General features: G+C 49.9%; 1 protein-coding gene across 3 annotated transcripts in view; it reads right to left on the minus strand.

Annotated features, from left to right (window-relative positions):
- The window catches only part of STK35 (serine/threonine kinase 35), a 43513-nt gene extending 23639 nt beyond the window's left edge, over positions 1-19874 (minus strand). For 2 of the 3 annotated variants that reach the window (XR_004679446.1, XM_035006020.1), the window contains exons 1-3: positions 19378-19872; positions 18183-18780; positions 5358-6107 (exon numbers count right to left, since the gene is read on the minus strand). Coding sequence is in view for 2 of the 3 variants with exons in the window: in XM_035006020.1 (XP_034861911.1) it covers positions 5395-6107; positions 18183-18780; positions 19378-19683 (1617 nt within the window). In the remaining variant the exon portion in view is untranslated. Of the gene's footprint in view, positions 1-5077; positions 6108-18182; positions 18781-19377 lie in introns of those variants that run through there. The other variant, XM_035006021.1, reaches the window with a different exon arrangement.
- Positions 19875-20112: the final 238 nt, after the last annotated feature.

The following is a 20112-nucleotide window of genomic DNA, read 5'->3' on the forward strand; positions in this document are numbered from 1 at the left end:
AAAAAAAAAAAAAAAAAGCTATGTGGTAAATCCTCTGAAGCAAGGCTACTAAAGACCACTGTCTTCAGAGACAAAGAGAGGACAATACTTTCACCTCAAGCCAAAGTGTGTATCTAAAATTTAGCGTTTCGGGGCACCTGGGTGGCTCAGTCGTAAGCGTCTGCCTTTGGCTCAGGTCATGATCCCAGGGTCCTGGGATGGAGCCCTACATCGGGCTCCCTGCTCAGCGGGAAGCCTGCTTCTCCCTCTCCCACTCCCCCTGCTTGTGTTCCTCTCTTGCTGTCACTCTCTGTCAAATAAATAAAATCTTAAAAAATAAATAAAATAAAATTTAGCGTTTCATTTAGGCAGGTCATATAAGGCACTTTTATAACCTCCTGTGATTCCAACAACCTCAATAAGATAAACAGGATCTACCCCCCTTTAATGGATGATAAAACCCAGAGAGATAATATAACTTGCCTGAGGTCACATGGCCAGTAAGCCCCAAACATGGAACCACTCAGTCCTGGACAGCTCAGTAGGCAACACTCCTTCCAGAGGAATCCCATGTTTCCCACCCAAAGTGCATTTGTTCACTGTTGCAAAAAAACTAAAACCAGTGAGCCCTGATTTGAACACTACTCTGAAATCTACAATCCCAGATTACGGGGACCTTTCTGCATCATACCAAGCTAGGGACAGAGTGTTGCCTATATGCAGCTGGAGTCTGAGCCACAATAGTAGGTCTAATGGGAACGCTGACAAGGAGTAAGGACACACAAGTTCTGTCCCTTCATTTGGGACCTTGAATAACTCCTTTCTAGATCTCCGGCTGCCCCCTACTTCAGCAGCTCCCCTTCACAGAAAATTCCTCAGGAAGAGTCATCTATACCACTGGTTCTCGGAAGTGTAGTCTAGAGTGCGGGACTCCATGAAGCCAACCCTGTCCGTAGTAACACTAAGACATGTTTGCCTTTCTCACATCCTCTCTTAGGTGTACAATGGAGTTTTCCAGAGGTCACATGCTGAGTGACATGGCACCAGGTTAAAATCAGAAGCAAATAAGAGAACCCAGCTATTAAGGCAGATAATAAAAAGATTTGCAAGAATATAAAACAATACCACTCTACTCACTAAATTTGTTTGAAAAGAACATTTAAAACATTTCTCGGTTTTAATTTTTAATATTACCAGTATCCAAAGATATAACCCCAAACAAAAGCTTTTTAGAGTCCTCAATTTCGCAAGTGTAACTGGGCTTTTAAACCAAAAACCTGGAGAATCACTGGTCAACTCTCACTGCCTCAATTTTCTTCCCTTTCATTCCCTCTCAAACCTGCTGTGGTTTGAGGGGTTCTCTTCATTACGTGCCACCAAAATTGCTCGTGAGTGCCAATGACTTTGGCTAAAGCCAAAGGTCAATCCTCAGTCCCCATCTCCCTCAACCCACCAGCACATGGGCCACGGCCAATTACTTCCTCCTCACCGTGTCTTCACCTGCTTCCGGGACACCATATCCCAGGTCTCCTATCTCGCCGGCTCCTTTCCTTCTCCCCAACCTCACTGTGGGATGGCCCAGAGCCCAGTCATTCTTTGAACTCTCTATCCCCCCCTCTGGTGCCTTGGCCATCTCTAAATTTCTAACTCTAGACCAGATCTCTCCCCTGAACTCCAGACTCCCAACTACCCACTCACCTCTGTACTTGGATTTTAAATAGGCATTGCAAACTTACACACGGCAGCAAAGCCTAACCTTCTCCAGCCCAACCTGTTCCTCTCCATGTCCCTCCCGTCTCACTTGGTGGCAACTCTATCCTTCCAAGGGCTTCCAAGGCCAAAACCTCCAAGCCCTCTTTGATTCCTTTCTGTCATACCTTACATTCAATCCAGCAGGAAATGGTTGGCTGACTTCAAAATTCACCCCAAATCTACTATCCCCTCCCGGGCTCCATTGTTCAAAGCCATCATTCTCTCTCACCTGGCTTGTCACAGTAGCCTCCCATCTTTTCCCCTCCCTTGTTCCCCTAGAGTTTACTTTTATCACAGCAGCCACAACGATCCTTTCAAAAGATCAGCTATCCCACAGCTGAACGAACACGCATTCAGGGCTTTCCATCCTACCCAGGCCCAAACCCCCAAATCCTTAAAATGGCCTACAGGCCTACTCTAGTTGACCCCTAGTTACCTTTCTTGCTTCTTTTCTTACTACACTCCCCTCCCAGCTCTCTATCCAGCTTTCAAGCCTTTATACTGGCTGTTCCCTCTGTCTGGGATGCTCTTTTTCCAGAAATCCTCATGACTCACTCAACTCCTAGCCTTTACTCAAAAGGTCACTGTCTCAAGAGACCCACCCTGATCTCTTCCATTTAAAAGTACACCTCCACCCTCCACCTCCCAGCATTCTGATCTCCCTTGTCCTGCTCTAAGGCCCCCAGAGCACTTGGCATTTTCAAACATACTATGTTTATTGTCTATCTCCCCACCAGGATGTAAGCGCCACAACTGCAAGAACTGTTGTCTATTTTATCCACTAAAATATCTTCTGTAACTAAAATAATCCCTGGCAAATAGTGTGTCAATATGTTGACTACGTGAAATTAGCTTCTCTATCTATAAAACTTAAGCGGGGAGCAGGGGTAGTTTGGACAATAGCTCTTTCCAACTCAAGCCTCTGATTCCTTAACCAGCCAGACGCAGCTCATTGACACTGCAAATGATTTGAAGGGTCAGCTCCTGGTTACACAGACCTGGGCCCAGGCCCACAAATCTAAATGCCCGGGCCGGGACAGGCTAGGCTAGGGTACGGATCAAATAGGCACCAGCTGACCAAGTATTGTTGTCACTAGCGGTCAGAGCCTGGGACACTCAGCAGGGCTATGTGCCTCATCTTCTCTTATGGCAATGTCACCTATTTCTCCTACCTGGAGGAATCACCCTTCTTTTAGCTAGAACTTTGCCCTGCAAACCAGGACAAATCCCAACGGTGGCTGTCCAAATGGAGACCTGATCTCAATTAGTTTTGACAATCCCACAATCCTAACCCAAATTCAGGTCTCTCCCAATGACAACCTTCATCCTACCCCAGGACAAAACTTGAATTCTAAAAGGGTTTTTTTTTTTAAGGTTTATTTTAGAGAGAGAGCGTGTGCGCACGTTTATGGGGGGGGGAGGGAGGGGCAGAGGGAGAGAATCTCAGGCAGACTCCACGATGAGCGGATCTCCCAGAGATCACAAACTGAGCTGAAACCAAGAGTCAGGTGCTTAACCGACTGTGCCACTCAGGCGTCCCTCTAAGAGGTTTTTTAAAAGTGGAAGCGATAAGTTGGAAATGAGAAGTGGTGGCATGAAATATGACTAAAATGTGGTCTAGCCAACCCTTTCTGGGCTCTAACACGGCACTATCCCAAACCGAGCTCTGGAGAACACTCTCACTCAGTGGGCAGCAGTGCAAACTGGCCTGCCATCTGCCAAAGTGCTCAATGTTTCTGGGAAGCAAGAATTAAACCTAGTGGCTCGCTCCCGAAGTAAGTTCACTGAGAACACTACAGATGTGACCAGGCTCCGCTCAGCACTCACTGAGAGCAAACAGCACTCCGAGGGCGATGGGGGGAAAGGAAGGGACCAAGAACCCACCCAGGAGACTGACGGCTCTGTGCCCAGGGTGACCCCTGGGATTAGCACCACCCCTCATCACCTCATCTCAAGGCTTCAGCAAATATAAGAATAGCTTATTTCCAGCTTGCCAGATTAAGAAAAAAGGTAGGATGGGGGGAGGGTCATGAGGAAAATACACCTGCACTTAAATTAGAAGGACGGTGGATAAATGACCTAACCCCTTGCAGGGTGGCAAAGGGGAAACCAATTGCTACATACCCACCTGGCATATATGGGAGGAGTCAATGTTCTTGTCCTTTCTCACAAAGCTAGGCTGCCTTACTTGAAAACAAGTCAAATCTGACCAATACACCAGCCAGCCTTTGTATCTATTGCCATCAATCTCTCCCAATGTATTGCTTTCTTCTGCTTCCACATCTGGCCGGCTGTCTTGCCAACTGCCTGCCTTGATGATGATCCAGGCACTCCTCCATCCTCAGTGCTACTTAATTTCCGGTTCAACAACATCGCCTTACTAGCACTGGGAATGAAATCATTGGTCCAGCTGGTCTCTCAGGCTCCAGTTCAACTCCGTTCGCATGTACCGGAAGTCCTTAACGCTGCACCCTTCTGCTCTGGTATGCACGTGGCTCCCAAATGCCTCCTAAGGTCAAATTCCAGGGTCCCCGTTTCACCTTATTTCTGATCTTATGTCCCTTGCTCACACCCCAGACTCTGGTCCATCTCAACGACCACTGCCCTGCCCGGTACACACTTTTGGATTTTCCACCTCAGCTCTGCCTAACTCTCCTGACAGGTCACTGTCTGATTACCAAAGGTCTGCTCTCCTCACTGCCCCAAACTGGCGGAGGCGCTCAAGTGTGCTAGGCTCCCTCCAGCTTCAGGTCCTTTGCAGAGGTTACTCCTTTTACCTGGAATGCTCCCCCCAATTCCCTACTCCTGCCTCAGGGCACCATCACCTAAAAGGCTAATTTCCCTTAATATCATTTCTCATTTGTCGTAAAGCACCTATGACAAATAACGATCAATGTTTCTCTCCCCGACTAATTCAACTAAGCTGCAGAATTCATGAGGATGGGGGAGCCATTTTCTGAATTTGCTCACCGCTGTTACCCCAGAGCCTAGCACAACACTTGACAAATGAAAGCCCACAATCACTCTCTTAAATAAGCAAACACTTCCATATAAGAATATTCACTCACGCATTATTTACACTATCTAAAATGAAGGAAACCCATCAGATATCTAAAATAGGAAAATGCTTACATTGTACATATAATGGGACATCAATTATTGAAAACCGAACTTCCAAAGTATCACATGGGGAGATGCTCAGATGAGTATTCAAAGAGCAGGAAACAAAACTGTACCTAAATACAGCAGGTCTCAACTGTGCAGAATTGGACATGTGAATAGGAAGGATACAATTATGGATAATGTTTATTCTCTGAAAAAAATTGTCCGTTATCTCTTCTGCACATTTTCTCCAGTAAGCATTTATTAATTAACGAGAAAAAGTATTTCTAAAACACATGAGACTCTGCTCAAATGCGATGTCCCCTCAGAGAACTTTCCTATACTTTTCAGCTCTCACTTCCCCAAAGCTCTCCTCCTCAAGACTCAGGCGGGTCCTCTCACAATAGGCACTCGGTTGTCTTCAACCCTCCATCGCCCCCCAGCTCCATGGGGCCCGCTGTAGGGCCCGAGATGAAGAATCCAGTCCGGGAAGTGTGCATGCAGAACAAAAAGAGTACACTCACCTAGTTTAAAAACACTCAAGATGCTTTGCCCTGAATTTTAAGCAGCACATGTGACCTGGTCCATTCTGGTTTCAAGTTCAAAGGCATCAGGCCGGTCCTGTGGATTAGCAGCTAACATATCTTTCAAGAGCTGCTTGATCCCCTCAGACATGGAAGTCCTGCGTTTCTGGGGGATATGCAACTCCATCTTTGGGTTTTCTAGCAGCGCCTCACCAACAGGGACGATTTCGGTCCCCTGTTTGATATAGGTCCCCAGGAGCTCCTTCTTGGTCTCAGAGTCAATAAAAGTGATTCTTTCTATCATTGCCCAGATGATAATGCCCAGGGCAAAGATGTCGGCCTTGGCTGTGTAGTGTCCCTCCCAGACTTCGGGGGCCATGTAGAAGTCTGAGCCGCAGGCTGAGGACAGCCAGTATTTATTCACATTCACATTTTTGTTGTCTTGATGGCCCTCTTTTCCTCGGGGGGCTAACCCCGCACAGACCTTGCTTAGTCCAAAGTCTGCCACCTTGAGGATGGGGGTGCCAGACCGCTCGGTGATGAGGATGTTGTCTGGCTTTAGGTCCCTGTGCACGATGTGGTTTTTGTGCAGGAAGGCAATGGCGCTTGTGAGCTGTAGCATGAAGCTTTTGTTGGTGGCTGGGTCCGGCCTCCGGGACAGGACGTACTGATTCAGGTCTCCACCTTCACAGAACTCCATGACAAACCAGAGATAGCAGGGCTCCTCGGCATAACCCAGGATCCTTTCTCCTAAATCGAAGGAAGACCGGAAAGAGCTTGAGTGCCACGGACACATCCACACCACTCTCAGACGACACGCATGCAGCACAGCGGACTTACGATGGGACAGTGGTGACCAGGCTCCCATCCGAGAGGACCAGCAAACCCCGCACGGAGCCAACACTGCACCAAGCAGGCCCAGCTCTACTCACATGGGATGAGTCAAGGGCTAACAAGCTAAGGAATGACACAGGCTGCGGACACTGGGGTCAAGCACCTGGCTTTGGAATTACCCGGTGCCTGCTGACCAGTTCAATGAATAACCAGGAGGCAACTGCACTTAGTTCACCTTTCCAAGTCTCTGCTTCTGCCGCCACACCTGTACACAGCCATACGTCACTCACTCACAGAATACCTACACTGGCCTCTGACCTTCAAGCTGGTATTCACCCTCCCCCCCACCCCGGGGGGGGTGGGTAGGACGGAAATAGCCCCATCTTAAAAGGTGAAGAACCTGAGCCTCCCAGAGACTTAGAGTCCAGGGACTCCAATCCACGTGACTGGGAAGCCACTGTGTTTCATTCCAGTGCCTCCGGATCACACCCCCCATGGCTCACAGGGCTGCTGATGAGACAAGGTCAAGGGTGCAAGGAGGCCGTAAAAATGTCTGTTAATCCTTATCAGGCAAAGGACCTCTCCTCCCCGCTCTCCTAACTTGCAGGACTCTTGTGGATGCGCCTAGAACACGGCACTACAGTTTCATTTGAGAGGCATATTCCAGTGTTTGCTGCTCGCCCACCGTATCTGCCTAGCACAAGTTAGGTCTATAACAGGCCCCTCTCTCTACAAAGCTTAGTTTCAAGGAGATAACAGGTAAGTATATAAGACAGCAAGCATCTTAAGTATCTGCATTGAGGTCAACTTTTACAACGAGCAGTGACGGGTGGGTAGGAGTTGCCGTATCTGGGAGTCAGAAGGCGCAGGACCTGGGTTCCACCTACAGGACAGGCAGTAGATCAGCGGGGAGAAGCAAGAAGAGAATTCTAGGCTGAGAGATAGGATGTATAATGGGACATGTGAGAGGTGTAAACAGGAAGGAAGTCTGGTGGGAACAGGAGTCCAAAGCAGACACAGAAGTTAGAATCAAGTCGTGTTGGCTTGACACTCCAGCTCTGCCTTTCAAGAAGTCTTTCCTTTTGTTGAACCAATAGAAACTCCAGGAGAGCTGGTGATCGGCATCTCCAAACAAATCCCAATGTTCTTTATAAAGCAATTAATGGCACACGGAGTCCTTCTGTGGAAGTTATTTGAGGACTATAACTGCCCCCAAAGTCTAAATAGGCAGAAGTCTTATCTTGCTGAGGAAAGGCGGGGCCTGCCGTGGGTGGTCATATGGATCATTCAAGACTGAGCGTGAAGACTCCTCTCATCCCTAGTACGGGGTCTCCATTCCACCAGGAAAACAAGAGCTACATCTCTTTACATAGCCTCTGCCAAAGCTGAGTCTACAGAAGCCACTGCTTTGGGAGTTCTAGGTTGAGGCAGGATGACGAGAGATGGACAAGGCAAAAGCTCTGGGTTTTTGACCATGATCAGACAGACCTCACTTCCCCTGTAATTATATAATTTGTTTGTTTATATTACTCACAATCAAAGCAACACAGGTAGAACCCGTTTAGGGCGGATGGGGCGTTTTCTTTTTAAAATTAGCTCTTTCCCATCTCATAATCCTCTTTCTAGGTCACTGGCTCTGGTGGGCTGAGGCTCTTTATCTAAAAACACTGCGAAATGATGTGGTGATCTAAAGCCCAAATCCATCCCGATGCCAGAGTAGAGACCCATAAAAAGGAGGGCAAGAAAAGGTCTGCTGGTGGTACAGCCAGAAAGGAAGTGTTTAAAAAGCCATCAAATTCCTTCTGCAAGGGCTACCATCAGAAAACAGTGCAACTTTTTCACTGACACAGTGGGGAAATAAAGGGTGGGGAATGGTGATTACTTTATATACAAAGCTGGTAACCAGGGCAACTAAAGTAAAAAGAAAACAAGTCTGCAAAACAGACTACATTGTAAGTCCAGGTTATGAGGACCCAAGGAAAGAAAAGAAGGGTAAACAAGTGCCCTGGGGGCGGGGGGGGGGGTTATGGGCCAGGGACTGAAAAGCTCGCTCCAGTGGGGGGGAATGAGCTGAGCTCCGGGGATGCTACAGGCAGGGGCTGTCTGTTGAGAGCAAAGTGCTGGACAGGAAGAAGCGGGCTCCGAACCCGACCCGGCATCAGGGAGCATGTCAGAATGGAAAGCCAGGGAAGGCGGTACTTGTCCCAGAGGCAAGAACCACTTCCCTGCACGGGCCAGGGCCGTGGGCTCATTTCATCAGAAACCGCAGCATGGGTTTTCAGGCAGGAATTCCCTGCTGCCCACTCACAAACAGGAGAGGCATGCGACAATTCCAGTCCTTTCCCTCTGGCAGACTGCCCACCTGGGCCCCTGCCTACCTCACGGTAGGACGGAGGGCACGTGGCACCTGATGCGTTTCTGTTGAGAAGCCAGCCAGGGTGAAGTCACAGGAAGGGCCCAGGCGAGAAGGTGCCGAGTCTGGGGTTAGATGACAACTCTGTGCCCTGGCTAACTGGGTAGGCTCCTAGCTCGAAGGGAAACATGGGGGAGACAGAAACGACGGGAAGGACCTTGGGCAAAGGATGGCTGAAGCTCTGTGAGCCTCTGCAGCCTCCACCACATTCACAGGGACACCGACACCACATAGTCCTGGGAGTTAAGTCACAGACAAGAAACAGATTCTGCAGGGCCTCAGATACTTTGGGGAAAGGACATCCTGACCATCAATAACCTCTCCACTGGGCCTCTGTCAAGTCCGAGGAAGTCACCGATCCCAATAAGCCCAGTGCTGTAGGCCACAGAGTAAAGTGCTAGGAAACAGGACGTTGAAATCAGAAAATGAAAGTGGATGATTTTATCATATTGTTCAGGCCGTAAATAGCTAAGCCCATGTTCTAGGCAGACCAGGTGGTTTTGAGGTGCTCCCTCCCTAGAAAGCCTTCTCTCTCCCCAAATTTCTTTCTGCTGGTGCATCTGTGAATGTGTACCTTCACCCCCTGCCCAAATGCCAACCTACTTGATGCCTGCCTGACCTCCCAGGTGACTTCCCTCTTCTGACTGGCCACAGCTCTTGTCTTCCAATTTACCACGGGGTGACTGCACACTGGGGAAGGGAAAGTGCTCAAACTTTCAGGGATCACCAAACCATGGTCCTGCAAGGACATGGATTCCTGCAGACATATCCCTGGGGTCCACTGGTCAGTAGGGGCTCATGAAGGTCAGGTGGTCCCAGGGAGCATCAGTGTCCATCCATCTCACAGCCGGCCCGGCAGTTGCCCAGCCAGCCTGTGGCTACCCGCAGTTTCAGGATGGAGAACTGGAATACACACGCACCAACTAGAGCAGAATCCGCACATGAAGCTTACAATGTTTTGAGTGGATAGAAACAAAATTAAATTTTATAATTCCCTTGTTTGGTACAGCCTGACAGTTCTATAAGGTGAGAAGAGTCAAAGATTTAGCTTCCCAGAGCGAGAGAGAGATGGAGTGTTCCCTGGAAGTGTTAAGGATTTCAGGTAAATTCACCTAAGAGGCCACTGGGTTCCAGGCACTATGTAAAGGCTCACTATGTTGAGCCGTCTATGCTCTCTGGACGTGCTTTTACAGGTTGGCAAACTAAAAGGAAGGTTAAGTAACTTGCCCAAGATCACGGCCATGGCTGGTTGGGTAAGACCTGAGCCTCCGCTGCCAAGTCCTTCCACCAACACGATGCTGTCACCCGGGTCCCAGGGGGCTAGGAAACGCACTGTGATTAAAGAGACAGGCCCACCTTCAGGACAGTTTGATTACCTTCCCTTCAAGTCCAACAGCCTGGAGACCGCAGATTATACTCTATTTCAAAACATTCCATGCCACAGTTCACAGGGACACAAGAGAAAACGGGGGAAAAAAACAAGTCAAGCAGGTGTCTCCCAACAAAATGTGGCCTGCTTTGTTCAGAAAACTTGAGGCCCGCAGGCTTGGCAGAAGGATGAGTCGGTGTGAGCTTTGGGACAGAAGGCACCTCCTAGAAAGGGATACGACATAGCCAGGGGTTCATGAGCCTATTCCCAAGCTGCCTCCAGAAGCTGGGATTTCCTAACTCTAGTCAATCCCGTTTAAACACTTCCTGGGCACACGCTGCTTGTGAGACACCAGAGATGAGATCAGCAGTCGTCTCTGCCCTCGTTCAGGTTTCTGGTCATTAGAAGCAGAATGACAGCCCACGGGGATGAGAACAAGGAACAGGGTGCAATTCCGCCCAAGGAGTGGGCAAGGTGGTTAGGAGAGAGACAGGCTGAAGATCACTCAGGGGTGGCCCTTGGGCAGTGTCTCCCAGGATGGCGAGTGAGCACACCACACATGGGGTGGGAGCTCTCAGCTCGGGACCCAAGTCATCTGGGGTCAGCACATAAGAGATGTAGCAGGAGATGTGCAGAAAGGAGGCTGAAGGTGAAGCCGCTGGAGTCGGGTCCTAAGAAACGGGGTCTGGCAGACTGAAGGATTTGAGCTTAAGCTCTAAGAAATGGGAACTAAAAGTTCTTGACATGTTTTAGAACGATACCCTGCTTACAGAGTCTTAAGTCACCAAGACCTACCATTTAAGTAAGACATACAGGGTGCTAAGAACACTACCGCACACAGCTGCTTACACTGGGTTCTGATCGCCAAGATGCGGCCACATGCAAGAGCAGGTCTCAGAATCCCTCCTACAAGTTCCCTCTGCAGGCATGAGGAGTTAGAGATGGAAGACAGCCTGGGAGCTAAGAGATTCATCAGGAGTTTTGGAAACCCCAAGAAGTGAGGACTGGCAAGGGAGAGATGGGGGGGGGGGGCGGAGATCTTGAATCAATAGAACTTAGTAACATCACATGTCCTCTGTGACAGGAAGGAAGCATGGAGAGAGTACTCTAGCCAATCCTCTCTTCTTACTCCAAACCCCTATCTACTGAGACCATAATTACATCCCCTTTTACAGGGGAGGAAACAAAGGCTCAAGAATAATTACTTGCCTGTGGTCTCACAGCTAGTAAGAGACGGGCCCAGGCTCTACAGTCTGGATTCCTAACCATGATCCTACAGCCTAGATGTTCTACGGCCCACCGCTGACACAGATTCTTTAAGTTCACGGACATATGCCCCCAAGGAGTTTCATGTTCACCAAGTCCCTCGTGTTGATAGTCCAATCACAGGAACTGCAGGTTCATTTTTCAGTAGAGCACTAATTAGGATTTTGACTTAAATGTACCAAGTTCAGCAGTATGCATCACAAGTCTTAAAATTGCTCAATCCATTGGACATAAAAAAACTCACTCTAGGAATTTATTCTAAGAAGAGTACCCAAAACACAAAAACCAGAAACGAACGAGACCCCTAGAGACCCCTATCACCGACAGCAACAAAAAGGGCACAGCAAACCCCCGAGGCACCCAGAACGGGTATCCTACACAACAAAGTAAAAGTGAAGGATCGAAAAGAATGGTCCAAGAAGAGTTAGTGGTTAATTACAGTATTGCCACTTGGCTGAATGCTTTAAAGGGCCATGTTATACTTCTAATTTACTTAAATAAAAAGTCAAAAGAGGAGGTCACGTAACAGGTCAGAAGCAAGTTTAATGTGAAATGGAAATAAAAGTAGAATATAAAATTGTAATTTTAAGAAAAAGGGTTAGGAAAAAAAAAACCTAGAAAAATGAACTCTGAATTCATTATGACTACAGCCAGCCGTTTTTGATTAGTTAAAAGCTATATATTAATATATATATTTTAAAGAAGTGGCTCAGCTGACAATCAGTCCTGAGAAGCTGAAGACAAGGACCCTTCCCAAGACAAGCTCTTCTTCCAAAGAAAGATGAGCACACAGACCAAGCCCTGGTCCCCGTCTCAATGACCTTGGGCTGTGTCCTGTCACTATAAAGAGGCTGGGTCCAGTATCAACACACAGGGTGTGTTCAAAGTACTTCATGAGATTAGTCAAATGTCACTGTGCACTAGACAATCAACCCCTTAGGGTGGCTGCCAAGACAAGATACTGTGTCCTACAGAGGCCAAGAGGCCAAGAACCTGCAGGCCTAACAGAAAAGACAGGACAAGGGCTGCGGAGCCTGCCAGGCCCAGGGTCGGCACCCCCACTGTTCACTTCCATGGCTATGTGACCCTGGGCGAAGGTCTTAAGACCCTATGAATCTGTTTCATTATCCATAAATTGGGAGACATCTACCTGACCGGGCTACTGTAAGGCCTAACTGTGATACAGGAAGCATTTTGCATGGTACCTGGACACCGGAGCATACAACTACTGGGTGTTAATTATGTTAATATGTCTGGACACCAGGGGCAGCCCTTGGGCAGTCATAAGGCAGCAGCAGGTCAAGCACACGGAAACTGGAAGGAGCTTCTGGATGTACATCTGGAACCTGACCCTTCACTGGTGGTACTGGACAAGTTACTTGACCTTGATGGATCTGGATTTTCTCCCGTGTAAGACCAGGTTACGAAAACACCCAACTTCAAATGGGGGATTAAATGAGCACAAACATGAAAATACTGAGCCTAGCTATTAGGACTGGAACATTACAGGGGTCTTGTTAAAATGCCGACTCTGCCAGCCAAGCAGAGAGTGGGAAGTAACCCCTGGCGGCCCTGGCCCATTTTCCTCTCCACATGCGAGGGCCTTCCCACTTAATCTAGGCCTTACCTCTTGCCAGCATTGCTTCTGTTTACCCTTTTACAACTCATCCTTCCCTCCCCTCAACTTAGTCCACATTCCTGGCAACCGTTCCCCTAGAGCACCTCTCAGAGGCTGCAGTGAAGTAACATCTGTGTTCTGTCCGTCTCCGCCATGAGCCTGTGCACGGCGGGAGGAAACCAAGTCTCTGCACTCCTCTCGGTCCGCCTCACACATAGCAGGGGCTCAATAATTGGGTGAAATGAAACAAGAGGAGAACTGTGAGCTGGAGGCTTAAAAAAAAGACACAGGGAAAGTTCTAGTAGTAGGCATGTAGAATGTGTATGTTAAAAGACAACGAGGTAAGGATCCAAAATTTTGGGGTCACGAAGGACCCCACCCAAAGGCCAAATCGGAGTTGAGAGTGAACTGATGTTTTATAGGAAGCTAAGCAATTCTTGGAAATTTACACTATAAAAAGCCTATCCTGTGCAACCCAATTAGCCAAAACTCTCATTTAAGCCAAGGGTTGTTCCTGTCTCCTGAGGCTGATACCTCAAATCCCCAGTGCACACAGAAGGCAGGCAGGCAGCAATAAGTCTGCACGGTTGTCTCAAGACACCGAAGGGCAGACCAGAAAGGAGGAACAGGGCCCCTGGCAGCCGAGACACAGGGGAGGCACCTGTAGAGACTGGCAGTGCCAACTACTGATTAGTACCTAATTACAAAATAAACAGTGGCCATTTGTTTCTCAGTAAAATGTGATTATGCCCATTTAACAACCAAGAAAAACAGAAGAACCCAGAATTTAAGCCACCTGTCCCAAGAGTGTAGCACAGCAGTTAGGAAGTGCGGACTGAAGCCCGAAATGCCTGTGTTTGGACCTCAGCTTGGCTATCTGCTTAGCTATCCTACATGGGGCAGTTTCACTAACCTGGGTGCCCTCACCTGTAAAATAGGGGTAATTATAGCACTGACTTCAAAAGTGGGTTGCGAGGATTGAATCGGTTAATGGGTATAAAGTCTAGACCGGCACCTGGCCCATAGCAATCAGTGAGCTGCAGCTCTTACTAATGGTGACAGTGGAACCCAAACCTTCGGACTCCCAGTCAATGCTAGCGCTCTGTTTGTTGTGTCCCGTTAATTTCCAAGGCCATTAATGACCCCTTTGATCATGTCCAAGTAGCGGATCATCACCCCCCAGCTCTCCGCTTTTCTGAGGCCCAAGGCATAGTAGAGAATTCAGAGTTGCTTTCTAGGGGTCTAGGCGGGGGTGGGCCAGCTCTGAGCGTCAGGTTTTCCTACAGACTGGGGTGGGTGTGTGTGTGTGTGCAGGCTGATAGCCAGTCCACTGCTAAGACCCCAGTTTCCCTCCCCACACTAACTCCTGCCTCACTTTCTAGGCTACCCACCTCTCGGGACCTTGAACTGTGGTCATCTGGGCCTGTGTCCTCTCCATGCCTCATGGAGGAAACTTTGCCATAGCCTCTCCCGCAGTGCCTGGCTCACAGTCATCACTGGGCACAAATGCACAGACCAGACTTACCAAGGGCCTAGATTCCCACCCATGTGAAGCCGCCTAAAGATCTCTTGAGCACAGTAAACATGAAATAGTCAGTAAAGCAGAACTAGTTAGGGTCTTACCAAGATGGGATAAGCTAGACCCCCAGCTTTTCCAAACTTCTTATTTGGTCTTATGAGCCTTGGGTTTCTCCTGGAGATGATATATCATATATATAAACTCCTTATTCATCGCTGTTTGTCAGAAGGATCAGTGTGTGGGTTAGAGAGCACGCAGGAATTTGAGTTTAGTTTGACAATGAGTTCAGGCTTGCCTGCTGTCTTCTAAGTGGCAGCAATCTTGAATTTAGTTTTAGGTGCATTCAGGACAGGGTCCTTTGGCAATGGAAGCAAGGGGATAAAAGCCAACTGTTGATGTTTTAACTCCTGTTTTTTTGTGACAAGTACTTAAAAGCTAAACAAAGACATCATCGCATCCACCAAATAATTTACAGGATTGTTAATCTGGTTTAAAAAAGTCTGGGAGCCTGGTTTGAGTGTTACCACTAACCCCTATGAGGCAAGTCCTGTCTCTTTCCCAGGGTTGTTTCCTTGCCTGTGAAACAGAAGGCCAGATCAGGCTTCTAAGACCACTGCTGACTCGAACTTCTGTTTACTACATAATGCTCTATGTGCGTGGCCTATGTTCAGGGAAGGACAGGAGACCTAGAAGCCTATCAGAGTTGGATAAGACTAAGAACTGCATTAAGAAGTTTCTCTTTTCTTTTTGAGATTGGATGTACAGGTCAAATAATTTCTTAAGACTATAGAGATGCCTTCTGCATATTCAATAAAGCGCTGATACCGAAGAGGGAAAAAACCCAACTATTCCCTATTTGGCCCATTGTAAAATAAATCCCACTTCTTCTCTACCTATCTACATGGTCCTAGGCACCCTTCTTACAAGCCTATCTTCTCTGCCAATTCCTAGCTAACTCTACAGATTATCATTCTTGTTAATCCTGTGCAATACTCTGTAGAAAGTCCTTGTTAACCAGACAACTTGCCTTTCCTCCCATAACTCTGATGAGCACTTAAGTCTTCCACAGGTCCTCAAACTTTACAAATTAAGTTCCTTTGGGGGAAAGGCTGCAGCCCGCGGGCCACCCCCCTCCCCGCCCCGCCCCAAATGCTACTATGAGGACTCAGTAACTACGTAAATTTAGTTCAAAAGAGACTTCAAGGCAGATTAACACTTTTTTGGCCTATTCCAAAATGATTCTAAATTGCAGAAGACGGGGCAAAAGGTGACTGCACAGGAGTTTAATGACAGGGTTGAACCAGATTATCTCTAAGATTCCTTCCAGCTCTAACATTTCTGAGTGATAGCAGCATGCTGTAAATCCAGTGCCCCAGGACTGTTTAAGACTGCTCAATTCTGGAAGCTGAAGGCAGGAAAACTTAACCTAAGAGCACTGTGGGTCTTTTTGTTCTTAACTTTAATAATAGCAGAAAACAATGCCCATTTACTGCTTGCTAAATCAACATCTGACATGTAAATTTCAATGTCAGTTTCATCAGCTAGGCTCTGCACCATTTCCTTTATTGCTCCCTCTCTGAGCCCTGAACATTACCTGACCCGTAGTAGAGGCTCAAGTATTTTGAAGACTCCCAACAACTGAAAGGGTCGATTGAAGTGTATGGCCTATAGCAAAATTATTTCATTTCTCTAGACCTGTTTTAATTCACAAAGAGAGGCAGAAAATACCAGTGTTTCTCTCAACCTGGTGTTACTGACAACCCAGACAATAGGATGTGCTCCACCGTCAAACTTGAACAAGAACACAGTGAATTCTCAAAAGGGATGATGAAAGAGGACTCCAAATGTGGACTGAACTTGCTGAGTTCCTCCTTATCGGAGCACTTAGGGGCATTCCCAGGCTGCACAGCAGCTCGAGGACACAGGCACCCTTATCTTATGGATAAAGGAATGCTCCCCACAGGTTTTAAACAACTTGTCCCATGCCTCATGTAGTCAGTTCAGACGAGCCATGACTTAAAGTGAGCCTAACCGCAAAGCCTATGGTATTAACCACGAGGCTATCCTGCCACTGTTTACTGTGGAGTTCTGACAAATTCTACACACATGAGAATCTGAACAATATGTAAGGAGGGGGAAGCCAAGACTTCACACCTGGGTGGAAGTTTCAAGACTGGCCTCAATGAACTGAGGGTAGAAGGGGATCATTGGCAAAGTGAATTCCCACATCCCAAGGCAGTCATGTATTATGAAGTCCAGACTATTCGTTAATCACAGTGGAGAAGACAGTCTGAGAATGCGAGTGAAGAGCTTTTAGGACACAGGTAAGCTTCAAAGACTCTCGTGGAAAGTCTTTTCAAAACAAATCTATTCACCCTGGGGAGAGAGGGTAGGCTTTTCCGAAAGGATGAGGCAGGGCTGAAAAAGGACCCCAGGTGATGTTGATCATATCCCTCAATCCACTGTCAAAACAACTGACTTGAAATGGGACGGAGTTCTCCTGGGATGGGTTGCAGGAGTTTAAAATTGGGCAAAAACTCCAAACAAAATGCCCTGTCTAACCCCACCCCAAATCCTACCCATTCTTAAAGGTCAGTTCCAGTTTATTGGGGAAGTGAGGGCATCATTACCCTTTGAAAGGATCTAGGCCTTGAATCAACAGGTCTGGGTTTATGTCACTTAAGCTCTGAAGAACTGTAAGGAAGCCCAACTTCCCTTACAAGCTGATTAACCTCATCAACTTATATTTGCTTACCTCTAATCCTTAGTTTCTCCATTTATAGAGGAGAGGATTTACTTTTAAAGTTATTACCTAAAGTCACTCTGTAAGACATCTAGGACATAGCTGGGACTCAGATTAGTAACCTCTCCCCTGAGGAAGTCTCCTAAGACCTTTCTAGCCCCCTGGCCCTCTCCTCTCTTTAGAGATCCTTGGCTACTTTTAAGTCTGAACAAGACATGCGACTACAGGGCACTCAAGATGAACTCACTCCCTAACTGCAGCTAAAACCCAGAAATTAGGATAAGCCCGCCCATGACTGCAAAAGCCCCTTTGCTTCCCTGAGGCCCATCTTCCCTATAAACACCCAAGCCAGCCAGCCAGCCTCAGGGGGTTTAGAAAAAGATTAAGTATGTAAAACGAAGGAAAGGAAGAAAAAAGATGTTACATGTTATGTGACAGCTCTAGGCCCACGGCGGGGCGGGGGGGGGGGGGGGGTATTATTCAGCAGGCCCCAGAGGACTTAGCCAGGAAGCCTGCCAGTTTGCTTGACTGCCTTGGGGTTGGGGGTCTCAGAGGAAAACGGAAGACTAGGAAGCAAGAGTTTGGGGGTGGAGCTGAAGGGTGTCAGGACATTTGGAACCAGACAGGGAGGGGGTGTGGGTGGGTCCAGTAAAGTTCTTTTTGTTTGCTTTAGGAGGGAAAGAGAAGAGGCCCTAGAGAGGGGGCTCTGAAGTTCTTCCACCAACTCAGCCCAATCCCCCTCACTCCCCCCGTGGAAACTCAAAGTGCTAGAAGTTTGATAGTAACAGTTCACCTTTACTGAGCACTTAACTAAAATAATGGTGAGCACTTAATGAGCCCCTTTTTATGAAAATACCAGCTCCCGTCTGTGCCAGGGACTGATCCGGGGTCCTGAGATGAGAGGAGGGCCTATCAGTCTGGGCCCCGGTTAGGAGGGCGTGTCTGGGCCCAGGCTGACAGGACCAGGACCAGGGCCTACGGGCCTGGGGGTCCGCTGGGGCCGAGCCATCCAGAGCAGCGCGTCCAGGCCCCGTGTGGGCGGGACGGCCGGCGGCGCTCCTACCTTTGAGCGAGGTCTCCACCAGGCGCAGGTAAAGCTGTGAGCTCTTGTTGCCGTGGCTCATGCGCTGGGCTAGCCCGTTGCGCTGCAGGACGCACTCCTCAAACTGCACGACGTTCTGGTGGCGCCGCTTGAGGCTGGTCAGGGCCCAGAATTCGGCCAGCGCCAGCTCCACGTTCTCGGGGGCGTCGCAGCGGATCTTCTTGACCGCCACCCGGGCCCCGCTGCGCCCGGCCACTGCCTCGTAAACCACGCCGTAACTGCCGCGCCCGATCTCCGCCAACAGGCTGTACCGCGGCCGTGCCGACCCGCCGCCGCCCTCTGGCCGCCGCCGCGCCAGGTAGGCCTCGCCCGGGGCCTCGGCCGCCACCGGATCCATGGCCTGGGCCGCCGCCGGCCTCAGCTTCGCGCTGGGCGCCCGCGGCACTGGGCTTCGCCTTTTCCGCTCGGGGCTTTGTGTACCTCTGCGGGTGCCGTCCTCCTCCCCCGTTTCCATGGCTGCGGGCGGCGGGGGGAGCAGCAACGGCGCTGCCTGGGTCCCCCCTGCCTCATCCCTCCGTCCGGCCCCGGGACGCGGAGGAGCGGGACCCTGGATTGTGACCTGCGGGCGAAAGAATCGGTTTAACCAACTAGGCCGAAGCGGGGAGGAAAGGAGCGCAGGCCGCAAGGCGCCCCACCGCCACCTCCGCCGGCGGCTGCGGCCCCTTTAAGACGGAAGCCGCCGCCGCTGACTGAACGGGGGAGGGGAGAGGGGGGAAAGCGGGAAGGACGAAACCACTAGGCTGTGGCTCAGAGGGGGAACCGGAAAGAAAAGCAAAACACCCCCCAGCTTCCCAGTTAATTTATCGCCCAAGAATAGGAAAAACAACGACCAGCAGTCTTTACGACTTAAGAAAATTGCCTTAAGAGGCAACTCTGACTGTGGACCTCTTGTTCCCTGCCTCGTCCCCCCTGGGGTCCCCTTCCCCGCATCCCGCCTTGGGTTCTCCCGGGTGTAAACAGTCCATTGAATTAAGCCTGAGCGGTGCTCGGCGGACCAACCCAAGTGCCCGAGGGCGGCGGGTGGAGGCGGTTGGCGTAAAAGTTCCGCGTCCCTGAGCCCGCCAAACTGGGGGCCCGACTGCCCTCCTCAAGCGCCCGAGGGGACGGCGGTGGCTCCAGCCTCGGCGCTCTTTGACTCCGCAGACTGCGCCCCTACCTGGCTGGCGTCCCTCCACTTCCGGGCGGCCCGTTTCCCCCCTGGCGCCCCGGGCTGGGGATGGTCCGCTCCGGGACAGGGCTGCCTCCGGTACGGAGCGGCGCGAGAGGCGGCGGCCGCGGCCGAGTGTGCTTCGGAGCGTGCTGCGGCACGGGTGGTGGCGGCGGCGCCCGCGGGGGAGAACCGGGCGTCCGGGCTCCCGCGGCTCTCCACGTGTTCGCGCCAGCTGAGCCCTTTACATAACCTGTTTATATAAGCCGCACCTCCCGCCCGCACTCGGGCCAGCGGGGGCTCCTGGTGGCCCATCCCCCGGGAGGCCGGTCGCGTACGGCGGCGCCTGGGTCTTGCCAAGGTCGACAGAGCAGCCGCAGCCGGGCGCACGGGGCACGCCGCGCGGGGCCCAATCACAGGCGAGAACACCCAGCCAACAAAAAATAGGCGCCAAGTCCCCGCGATCCGCTGCGTGCCCCGGCTCTCCGTGCCTGCCTGCCCACCACGGCCTCCTGCCTCCTCGCCTTCGCTGTGTGAAGAGGGGCTGCGCGTAGTAGGCGCCTAATAAATACTGATTGGTTGATTGGATTGGCCGGTTTGATTGATTCATAGGCAGTGCCTGGGAGCCTTCCGGACTGGGCTGGAATCCACACCCTGCCTCCCAATAGCCCCTTTGATTCTGGGCAAATCATTGTCCGGTTCCGTGCCTCAGTTTTCTGTTCTGCAAAAGGGGTGATTGGACCT

The sequence above is a fragment of the Mirounga leonina genome, unplaced genomic scaffold (assembly GCF_011800145.1).
Source record: "Mirounga leonina isolate KUSES-001 unplaced genomic scaffold, KU_Mleo_1.0 Mir_150, whole genome shotgun sequence".
NCBI lineage: Eukaryota > Metazoa > Chordata > Mammalia > Carnivora > Phocidae > Mirounga > Mirounga leonina.